At 39.4% G+C, this 12,172-nt stretch overlaps 2 protein-coding genes across 2 annotated transcripts; both read right to left on the bottom strand.

The window, feature by feature from the left end:
• Nucleotides 1-1,168: 1,168 nt before the first annotated feature.
• On the bottom strand, nt 1,169-9,234 carry ube2g2 (ubiquitin-conjugating enzyme E2G 2 (UBC7 homolog, yeast)). Its single transcript, XM_014984143.2, has 6 exons — nt 9,063-9,234; nt 7,900-7,935; nt 7,694-7,739; nt 5,276-5,394; nt 3,597-3,737; nt 1,169-1,807 (listed from the first exon to the last, which is right to left on the bottom strand). The coding sequence occupies exons 1-6, from the start codon at nt 9,103-9,105 to the stop codon at nt 1,695-1,697; spliced, it is 498 nt and encodes a 165-aa protein (XP_014839629.1). The 5' UTR covers nt 9,106-9,234; the 3' UTR covers nt 1,169-1,694.
• Nucleotides 9,235-10,565: 1,331 nt separating this feature from the next.
• On the bottom strand, nt 10,566-12,172 carry LOC148160954 (olfactory receptor 11A1-like). The gene has a single exon (XM_088003984.1). It carries the CDS (start codon nt 11,649-11,651, stop codon nt 10,689-10,691), a length of 963 nt encoding a protein of 320 aa, XP_087860110.1. The 5' UTR covers nt 11,652-12,172; the 3' UTR covers nt 10,566-10,688.

Genomic DNA, 12,172 nt, shown 5'->3' with positions numbered 1-12,172 from the left:
TCTGCTGGCTGCCGGACAGACTGCAGGTTTGAGAGTTTTTACATCATTTTTCAAACATAAGCGCTGATACCTGTTCATACATGTTGGTCGGAGGCCCTCAGGCCTTGTTTTCAGCTCCAGTGAGAGCTGTAACACATCCACACCTTCTGGGATGATAAATGAACCTCCGACATGAAGCAGCAGCGGCGGCGGCAGCATCGGAAACTCTGTGGAAAACAGCAAAGCTGCAGCTGATCTGAGGTCCGTCCATCAGAGAAATTCCCCATGTAGCTCCGCCCCTCACCTGTCTCACACTCCTACAGGTGTGTGATGTCTTCCAGTGTGAGAGTGTGTGTTCTCAGATGTGGAGCTGTGAAGTTCCAACTGGGTAACAGGCCGGAGCAGCTGGGATCTGAGAGCTTTCAATCCCAGTAATCCCAGTTTAAACATGGAGGTGGATCCAGTCCGGCAGGCAGAGACACGACTGGACTCAGAGACTTTCGGAGTCACCGCACCGCACTGCACTGTGGTCATGTGTACCATTATTAGTAATCGATTATTCTGACGATTAATCGGGTAAACAGCGTCACATTCTGTATTGTTCATTTAACCACATAAACTTTTTTTATACAATAGAAATACATTAAAAATGCTAATAAACTAATTAAATACATTTAAATAAGAAAAAAAACATTTAATTGGCTAAAATGTAACTCTGATCATGTTATTATTTTTAGTAAATTACCTGTTTTTGAGTCTGGAAATAACAATCGATTACAAAGTGGGTTGATGACTATTTGTCATCACAATTAATTGGATTAATTTTTTCAGTCCTAATAAAAATTTTATTTTATTTTTTTTATTGACAAATGGAGATAATTAATGTGATACTTCTTAATAAATATACCAGGATAAATCAAACTTCTCGAAGACTTTTCCCTCTGAATGTCGTCTGCTTTGCAGTTTTCAGGAACAGAATTGATGAATCAGAAATTCCTGTGTGTTGTCTCTAGGCAGATTGTGAGTAACCTTTGCTCATCTACAGTTTGATCATATTTTAGGAAAGCTTTGAGGATCTGAACTGCAAATAACTAAACACTAAAACACTAAAAAAACTGGAGGCAATAAACATAATTCCGATTTAAATTTTCTACACCTGTCATGTGACCACAGATCAATAAACCAAAGATCCTGAAACAGAAACGCTGCTTTATTAAGTTTAGGTCAACATGCTTTAAAATCAGTTTGACACCAGAAACAGAAACAAAAAGAAGCTCTTAGTTTCTCAACAAAGAAATCAGAGAAACAAAGAGCTCAAAATTCTGTTTTCAACCAACTATTTTTGAAAGGAAACTCAGAGAAACTCCTTCAGTTCAGCTGTAAAAAAAACAAAACAACAAACTGAAGTCCACCACGGTGACCACCAGGAGGAGATAAAGTGCAAACAGTCCACTGAGAAACTTCAATCTGAGCCAACAGCAGGGGAGGAGGGGTGACAAACAGGAAGTGAGGTCATGACAGGCTGCTGCTGGGTCTCCTGGTGATGTCACTGTATCCGATCAGCCTCTGATCCATCAGTTCATTGAGATATCAAACTGCAGCTCTGCGTGTATGTGTGCGTCAGAGGTTTCCATGGTAACAGTGTTGATGCTCCACAGTCTGTATACGAGCTACGCGCCACCACACACACGCAGGGCGGCGTGATGACATCATCTTTACAGGCCCAGCGACTTGCGAACGATCTTCTGAGCCAGTTTGTAGAACTGCTCTCTGTCCTCGCGCCACATCTTAGACGCATCGACGTTGGCGCCGCTCTCATCGTTCGGCTCTGAGGAGAAGAAGAAAGAATCAATAAAACTATATGATGACTCATGGCAGACGAGTGATGTGGACCGAGAATTGTATTACAATATTTTAGTGGTTTTATTGTGATAAAGACAAAGATTATGATTAAAAAACTATTTATTACTTATTTTCCAGGTAACTGTGGCTTTGACCGCATGAAATCACAGCATCAAAACACACATTGTTCTTGAAAAACAGGATTCTTCTGGACGCCACTTACTTAAAAATCACGACTTATATCACTAACCTGCACACACTTAGTAATATTTTCTATTGTACTGATATTACACTGTAAGAAATAGTGGAGAAAATATCAAAATGAATATTTCTGAACATACTGTGAGTTTTATTTACCATCAAGCTTCTTTAAAACAGAAAGATAAGTCTTCTTATGTAACTTGCTCTTATTTCATTAGCTTATTTAATTGAGTCAAATGTTTTGTATTTATTGTTCCTATTGCTTTTTTGTTTATTTATTTTGGATATTTGGAATTAATTGTTCATTAAAGCTTAAAGTTTATCTTTGAGAATGCATTGTTATTCCATTACTACTACATAACTTAAAAATGATCTTAAAACAACAATATTGTCGCAGTAACTTCTGGTATAATCTGTCATCCTGTGACAGATGAGAAGTTTGGTGGTTTTCAGTTTTTATTGGTGTTTTCAATGAGTCTATAGAAACAATGTGACAGGTGTGTATCAACCTGCTGGAGGTGTGAACGAAACCTGTCAGAGATTTTTCATAAATTATTAATGTGTGTGTTACTCATGTAACAGGTGTGTAATAAACACACGCCAGCGCGGTTCGGTTGATCATGTGACAGGTGTGTAATAAACACACGCCAGCGCGGTTCGGTTGATCATGTGACAGGTGTGTAATAAACACACGCCAGCGCGGTTCGGTTGATCATGTGACAGGTGTGTAATAAACACACGCCAGCGCGGTTCGGTTGATCATGTGACAGGTGTGTAATAAACACACGCCAGCGCGGTTCGGTTGATCATGTGACAGGTGTGTAATAAACACACGCCAGCGCGGTTCGGGTGATCATGTGACAGGTGTGTAATAGGTTCGGTTGATCATGTGACAGGTGTGTAATAGGTTTGGTTCATCATATAACAGGTGTGTAATAAACACATGCCAGCGCGGTTCGGTTGATCATGTGACAGGTGTGTAATAGGTTTGGTTGATCATGTGACAGGTGTGTAATAAACACATGCCAGTGAGGTTCGGTTGATCATGTGACAGGTGTGTAATAGGTTTGGTTGATCATGTGACAGGTGTGTAATAAACACATGCCAGCGCGGTTCGGTTGATCATGTGACAGGTGTGTAATAGGTTTGGTTGATCATGTGACAGGTGTGTAATAAACACATGCCAGCGCGGTTCGGTTGATCATGTGACAGGCGTGTAATAGGTTTGGTTGATCATGTGACAGGTGTGTAATAAACACATGCCAGTGAGGTTCGGTTGATCATGTGACAGGTGTGTAATAGGTTTGGTTGATCATGTGACAGGTGTGTAATAGGTTTGGTTCATCATATAACAGGTGTGTAATAAACACATGCCAGCGCGGTTCGGTTGATCATGTGACAGGTGTGTAATAGGTTCGGTTGATCATGTGACAGGTGTGTAATAAACACATGCCAGTGAGGTTCGGTTGATCATGTGACAGGTGTGTAATAGGTTCGGTTGATCATGTGACAGGTGTGTAATAAACACATGCCAGCGCGGTTCGGGTGATCATGTGACAGGTGAGCTGCTCTACCTGCCAGCATGCTGACCACTGACAGCAGGATCTTCTCCACACTCTGGACCGGACTCCACCGCTCTGCGCTGCTCTCATATCCCATCGGGTCGTCGCCCGGAGCGTGAAGGATGGAGATACACACCCGGCCGTCTGGGTAGACTGAGGAGCAGAACAATGAAATTAGTAATCAATTATTCCATCGATTAGTCTATTAATCAAATAAAAATATTGGCACATTCTGCAGATTTTTCATTTAATCTCAAGATTTTGACATGCAATATTAGATTAAAAGAATACATTAAAAGATGCAAAAAAACAATTCACTTTCTTTTTTAAACCACAAAATAAACATTTTACTGATTAAATGCAGTAATACAGCGTTACTTTAGTAAATCTGAACTGGATGAAGGTAAAACTGACACTTGAGGAATTTTGGGTAAAGTATATTTACAGAAAAATAAGGTTTTTATCTAAAATACAAAATGTACATACTTTGTACAATTTTAGCTTAATTTCTGCTCTGAATGTTATTTTTGGCCTTTTTTGACTTTGTACACTTCAGTTATTAAAGTAACTGATTAATTATGATTAACTCTATTAATCATTTCAGCCCTCGCTGAAATGTGAAAAGTCAAGAGATTATTTTGGTTTGGTCTCCTTCCTGGAGTCTCTGAGGATGTTATTCTGGTTCACAGCTCTTTTCGGCCATCATCACCCTTAGTGGTTCAGATAAGGCAGAAATCAGAGGGAAGCTACATTATTTGATGGTTTCTAGGTTCTGATTAGATGAAATGTTCTGCTTTGATTGGTCTTCACCTGTCTGTTTACTTGTATGCAGGCCTGTCACAATAAGCAATAAATCAATTAATTATGTGATAAATTAAAACAAGGTCAATCATTTCCATTTGAATGATTTATCAATTTTCTCTTTTTACCAAAAACAGGTGCTTTGGTTTCAACTTGCCCTTTTTTAAAGAACAATTTTGTTTACAGAGACTTTATAATTAACTTTATTTGTTGTTTCTGTTGCTTTGTTTATTTATTTAGGACATTCAAAATGTCTTCCAGGTCCAGTATTAAATGTTCATTAGAATTTAAAGTCTATTGAGAATGCGCGCTTATATTATTATGCCATTACCATTACATTACTTAAAAATGATCTCATTGTTTATTGCAATAACTTCTGGGACAATTTATCATCCAGTGACATTTGTTATTATGGCTGGCCTGCCTGTGTGGAACTGATCCCTGCTCAGATGTTTCTGTCTGATCAAACAGAAACAGAAAGTTTCTGCTACCAACATTCAAACGACATTTTCCATCATATCTAACAAACAAACTGCAGGTTCTGATTGGTCCAGCTTTCTTCTTCATGTGTTTATGTTGTTGCTGCAGGACCAGAAGATACAGTTGCAGCAGGAAGTTCAGCTCAGGGCCATGATGATGATGATGATGATGATGGTGGTGGGGAACATGATGACGGGTCAGAACCGAGCGCTCTGTCCTCTAATCAGAACTCTCCTGCACCATGACATCATGGCTCCTGCCCACTAATCTCGGCGTTAATGACAGCAGGCTAACGAGGCGTGTTGTGACGGGTCCAATAACAGGGTCCAGACACAGGCTGGTTTCATCCACGACTCGGCGTTCTGAGCATCTAAACCCGCCGTCGGGGGCGGAGCCTGTGGCAGACTTACTGTTGGGGTGAAACATGTCGCAGGTGAACCTCATCTTCGGAGGGCTGAGAGGATAATCTGAGGGGAAGCTGAGGACGGCGGGGAAGACTCCGCCTTCGAAACATGTGTCCTCTGGACCCCTGAGACACAAACAGAGAAAATCACTGAGAACGTCGAGACGCTGCAGCAGGAAACAGAAACTTTTAGTTAAATGAAGCCAGTTTCAGTTTCTGATCATGACATGCTGAGTCATAATGAAGACTGAAGTTTGAATATCTGATCTCAGATCTGCCTGGCCTCCTTCCCTGAAGTTATTTCTGACTCTTTAAAGCATCAACTGATCTCTGACCAGATATCCTCCGTTTATCAGGACAGCAGTTGGGTAACAGGTCTCCACACTGCAAAAACACAAAACATTACTAAGGGTTTTGGTCTAGTTTCTAAGCAAATATCATAGCACACCTGAAATATTACAAAACTAACTTATAGGTAACTTTTCTTCAAAAAATAAGATGCTTGTTTAGAGTCAATAAGTCTATAATATTGATGAAAAAGTTCTAGTCCCAATGGCAAATTATTTCACTTATAACTCAGACTCAGATATTTATTTATATCCCATTGGGCTTAAATAAAGTCACAATAAAACAACAACAAACCAACATTTAATATAAAACTACGAGGTGTTGCCCTAAATTTAACTGTTTCAACTAACGGAGGTTAAAAACACAAAACTTCTCAAACAAAAAAAAATAAATACAAATAAAAATAAAAATATAGATGCCGGTAAGACTGAAAAGGTGAACAAAAAATAAACGAATAAATATATATTACTTATAATTTGAAATTCCTCACTTTAAGAGACAACACATTATTAAAACTCAATGGTTAAAAACACAAACCGTTTTCATCAACTGTAAGACTACAGGACTAACAAGTAAGTTTCTCTTACTTCAAGTATAATAAGATATCTGCACTAAAAAATAGATCAAAAATACTTTGTAGGATTTTGTGTTTTTACAGTGCAGAGTGCTTCCCCTCCTCTACGAGCTGAGGAGCAGAAAAAGGAAGACAGAACAACGAGGTACAGAGGACTGAGGTATAATGACAGGTGTGCTGCCTCAGTGATGTCACTCTGCAGACTGAAATGTGGACTTGGACTTTAAATGAGCAGCGAGGTAAATTGAAGGGCAGACTGAAGCTGCTGTTATGCCAGCATGGAGCAGTAACGTCTAATGATGGTGCTTTCAATGACGTCACGGATTCTGCAGTGTCTCCTGTCAGCGACGCATCAGGCTGCAGAGGATTTATTTTAACTAAGGGTCATCACAAAAACACAAAATCTTACCAGGTATCTTGTATGAATTTTATTGCAAATATCTTAGTACACTGGAAATAAGACAAAACTAACTGACAAGCAACTTTTCAGCAAGATATTGGAGCTTGTTTTAAGTCAATAATGATTGAATATTGATAAAAAGATACTATTGGTAGATTACTTCACTTATAAAAAGACATTTTTTCCATGTTATAAGTGAAAGAATTGGCCAGTGGAACTATTACATTTTCATGAATATTAAGGAATTATTTTTGTATATTAGGTTTGTTTTATTTCCAGTGTACTAAAATATTTGCACTAAAACTTAGACAAATATTTGGTAAGATTTGATGTTTTTGTAGTGAGGTTCAGATGAAAATGTGATGAAAATGTCTGATTTAGAGAACTAGCCTGGTCTTAAATGGGACAGTTCAGTTTTTTTCCAGTTGAGTTCTACTGAGAGTAAATATTTACCTCCATTCGATACTCTGACTTTGACTAGGTCATTCTAACACATGACGTTTGACCCAAACCTGGGGTCTACAACCTTTACAACCTAAAGAGTCATTTTCACTTTTAGGCCAGCCAAATAAAACTTGTTCATCGCCGCAAAAGTCGCATGACTTTTCGAAAAAGGACACATTATAATTTACATAGGAGATATGCTGACATTTTTAAAGAACTGCCATTTTATTTCTGTTTTTAGAATTTAAAATAGAAAAATTAGCAAGAAAGAATGGATCTCTTTCTTCTGTGGGATGGAAAATGATGTAAGAAATAAAAAACACAGATTACCACCTAATGGCAAGAAAATCCCTTTGTTTCACAATCAAGCACCGCTTTGTGTTGATTAATCCGATAAAGTCCAAGTGTAAACAGTCTGCCTCAACTTTGAGCTGCTGTCTGAATCAGCAGTGACACCTGCTGGTCAGAGTGACACATTGCACCTGGAAACTCAAGAGGCTGACAGGTTGGATAAAATCGGTTTGGTGTCTATGAGCATCGAGTATCTCAGGTTAAATGATTCTCATTGAGAATCAAATGAACAGAAATGAAAAAGGACAGTTGGTTTCCATGGAGACGACCTGTCATATATGAGTAAAAAGGCTGCAGCCTGTACTCACATGATGAGTGCCTCCCATTCGAAGAAGTTCTCCTCGTTGGCTGGACCTGCAGAGCACACAGAGGGAGAAAATGATCATTGTCTCATCCTGATGTTCTGATGCAACACTAAAAGAACCCGTTTGGTTCTGGGTCAAAGGTCAGATCAGGAGGACTTAAACTGAGCTTTTAACAGCTCAGGTGTTCAGATGTAAAGATGGAGTCTTACCTGCGACAATGCCTTCAGGTGGGTTCAGGGTCAGCTCTGAAAAACAAATATTATTGATGAATCCAAGAATTTCACAAAGGAAAACCAGACAACTGGTACCTGTTTGGAAAAACTGTTGCTTTTCTAAATAAAAATCATCATTATTTTAAGCTAAGTTTGTGAATGTCTTATTTTTCTGAAACATGTTAAAACACAGCAAACACAATAAACTAATAAAAAGAACATAATCCCAACCTTCTTGGGATGTTTTTTGGTGACCACATTGATCTTGGGCAGCAGATGGAAACCATCTTGCTCCAATCAGAACTAGTCAACACTAGTAATGTGATTAAAATATATATATGTTTTAATTTGAATGTTTTCACTCAAGATTAGCAAATAAATGTGCAAATAAGTGTAAGATTAATCTTATTTTACAGCATCATTACCAAAGGTGGCAATAAATGTAACTTTGGCTTTTTTATTCTATATAACAGGGTTTTTATCCGTCCTTTAATACTATATTCAAAACAGTTTGCATTGTAATTAATACACTTTCTTACTTTTTATCGGAACTCCATTTTCGCCTAAACCTCAATAAAATCCTAAACATTTTTAGTAAAAACGCCATTTTGTCAAATTTATTAAGAAAGAAAATGTTAATAAATAAAAAACGGATGTTAATAACCCAGACTGTCACCAGCTGCCAGTCAGACTTTAACAGTTCTTGTATTAATCCTTCAAGCTGAGTCCATCAGATCCAAGCTTGATTCTGAAACCCAAACATGCAGATAATCGGAGAGTTAACAGATTCTTTTTTTAGTTACTGGCTAGATTTATAGTTTCTAATGTTTGTAGCACTTCTAATCTCATCTCACAGTTTGAGTCTCAGTTACATAAACAGGCAGGGAAGAAGGTTCTGGATGAAGCAGAACAGTCGCACCGACAGATTAAAATAAAATCGCTAAATGTGTCATTCTGGAGACATTTAAGTTAAAAAACATGATGCCGAATCAATCAAAATTCTCAGTTCCAAACGAATTTTTATAGATTTTTCATCTTACTGTGTTGATTTTAAACCCTGGAGCAAAAAAGCTGTTAAACCTGTGGAATCTGTATCGGAGTTTGGTTCAGCAGAACTTCCCCCTAGCTTTTCCTCATCAGCAGGCGCTTCGGTTACTCACGTTTGTATTCAGCCATGAGCCTCTTTAACGCGGTGCCGGCCATCTCGTTTACCGGACACAAAGCGTAAACAAAAACAACTAAACAAAAACAAACAAACAGCTCCGAGCACACACCGCTAACACCAGGCTGAGGACTTTTCCGCTCGCTGGACGAGCAGACAGCGCACTCTGCTGGTGCGGAACCGCCACGGAAGTGGATTACCGCCACCTACAGGCCCGGAGGATCAACAAGAAATTAACAAAAAGGCCAGTTCTAAGTTTCTCAAACTTGTGTAAAGTTTAGAGTTCCTCAAACTTAATACAAGTTTATTAAACTACGGGTCATGCTCTCTTTTATGGGCTTGTATGGGCTTGGTAACAGAAATTCCTAGATAGAAATAGAGATTCCATGTTACTTTTTCAAATTAGCTCAAGATTTGATTTCTATCAGACAATTAAAAAGGTGCATCAGTAACAGTAATTCTTTTTTGTTTCAATTTGTTTTTACATAGATTTTTTTTTCTACAAACCAGGAAGGCTCAAGATGAAGAAATAAGGCCTCATAGCAAAACTATTATGGAGATTGAATTCCGTTTTCTTTTATCCTTAAATATCAAAAGAAAATACTTTAATTCAATCACTTTTCCTGCTGCCCAGCAGCCGCCTGATGTATCCGGTGATGGTTCTCATATTCAGGCCGCACACTACCGGGTTGAACACGGACTGAGCCAGAATGACTAGCACCAAAGTGAGCATGAAAGCTGCAGGCTGGTTTCTCTTCTCGATTGCTCTAGATTGCTCCTGCTTTTTACATTTTTACATTTATGGCTCATTTAAAAAGAAGAAAAGAAAAGGGAAAACGTTCTATTATGTTTCTCAAAATGGTCTATCCACTCTTCTTTGTCCCCTCTAACAGAAATCCATCAAATTTTATATTTCTTCTATTGTTTATTGGCTGACAAATCAATTTAAGGGTACACATATACAAAGAAAAAACTTTCACTAGACCTCTTTCTTAAAACTAAGTAATAAACCATAAGGCGATATTTGCCATAACAATTGTTCAGGAATGTTTTTTGCTGCAAGAAATAAGGCAGTGGTGATTCAACCATTGAAATTAAATCCTTAAAATCAAAATGTCTTCTAGATTTTTTATTTATTATTGCAGTTTAGCTCAGTTTTCTTACTTTTCATGTGACAATGTCTCTGATCAACACTAAGCTGTTAATCATGATTACTGCTGTACATTTAATATTTAAAATGGGTTATCTTAGTTCTGAGTTTATTTAACTAATGATCATACTAATCATAATCCTGTGACAATGTTTCTGATCATCAGGAAGTTATGTTAAAGAGGTTATTCTTAGTTCTGACTTTATTTTGACTAATGAATAAAAACCTATAGAGAACAAAATCTACAAATTGTAAAATTTCAAGCAAGAAATCTCTTATAAATGCAGAAATATTTCACAAGTTTACATATGTCTTTAAAATCAAGGATAAACAAACAGAATTCGATCAAAAATATTAAAAACACATCAGATTGGGGTGATTTATTTCAGCGATGACTTTTTATCCTTAAATATCCAGATCCAGAAACAATCTGTTAACATTTTACATTTCCCAGGAACCCTGACTGGTTTCAAATCAATCGGTTTTCTTGCTGCCCAGCAGCCGCCTGATGTATCCGGTGATGGCGCTCATATTCAGGCCGTACACTACCGGGTTTAACACGGTCTGAGCCAGAACGATCAGAACCGAAGTGAGCACAGAGGATGCAGTCTGGTCTGCGCCCTGCAGGCGGCGCTGCAACAGCTCCACCGCAGTGCAAGCGCTGTAGTTTAGGAAGACCAGCAGGTGCGGCAGACAGGTGCGCAACGCTTTGCTGCTGGAGCCGCGTGTGCGACACAGGGAGACATAGAGGATGCTGCTGTAGGAGAAAAGAACGAAGGCGACGGGCAGAATGATGGTGGCAACAGAGATGAACAGGGCGAAAACTTCGCTCACCTGCGTTGCGTTTCTGCTGCAGCTGAGTCTGTTTAAACTGTAAACATCACAGTAGAGCCTATTGATATGAGAGCGGCAGAGCGGCTGGCGCGCGGCAAGAAGCGCTGCGCTCCCAATCATAGCGGCAGGCAGCAGCCAACAGAACAGGAGCAGAGCGGCAACCGCGCGCGGCGACACCAACGCGGCGTAGCGCATCGGGAGACAGATCGCAACATAGCGGTCAAATGCCATGGCCGCCAGCAACAGGAAGGCCGAGGCCCCACAAGAGTAAACCACCCACGCCTGACACGCACACGCAGACAATGTGACCAGAACAGAGCCGCTCTCCCACAGCAGCTCCCACAGCAGCCGCGGGTAGATCGCGCTGCCGCCCAACAGCGAGTTCAGCAGCAGCGCAGCCACGAACACGTACATGGGTTTATGGAGGCTGTGGCGCGTGCAGATCACTACCAGCACGAGGCCGTCGCTGCACAGCACGAACAGGTAGGCTGAGAGAAAGAGGAAGAAGAAGAGCAGCCGGTAATCAGACAGCTGCTGCAGGCCGTCGAGCGTCAGCGACGTCTGCGCGACGAACAGCGAGACGTTCAAAGCCGCCAAGGACATTAGAAGATCAGAAAGGAAACAGAAAAACTAGATGGAGAACAGATTAACCTCACCGCAGCTGTAGACCACACACACATTTAATCAACAGCATATTATTGTAAACATCTAATCAAAACATCCAATCAACAATATCGAGAAACTGGATCAACTGAACGGGAAACATTTAAAGTTATTGTGATTTATCCAACCTTCAACCATCTAATCTGAACGTTTGAATCCTAAGCGACTTAATCTTCACATCTAAACCATAACACATAATAATGTGTTAACCAGCCGACCATAACAGAGTCAGAACCTGAAGAACTTCTGGTCCGATGAGTTCAGTTACTTTAAGGGCCTCTGCTCTCTGTGGAGCTAATTAGTGACTGAACATCTTCATCACCTGAGAGCATCAGATACTTTCAGGTCAAATCATCCAAACCTTTTAATCTCAGATTTTTTTTTTTTAATCAAAAGAAGAACTTTTGAAACTAAGAATCAAACAAAATCCACACAGAAACCATTCAGTTAGAAAAATGTAA

This window comes from Poecilia mexicana, unplaced genomic scaffold (genome assembly GCF_051168715.1).
Source record: "Poecilia mexicana isolate PSO_F unplaced genomic scaffold, ASM5116871v1 scaffold_2, whole genome shotgun sequence".
Taxonomy (NCBI): Eukaryota; Metazoa; Chordata; class Actinopteri; order Cyprinodontiformes; family Poeciliidae; genus Poecilia; species Poecilia mexicana.
Note: the sequence above shows the minus strand (reverse complement) of the source record. Positions and strands in the feature narration are given on the sequence as shown.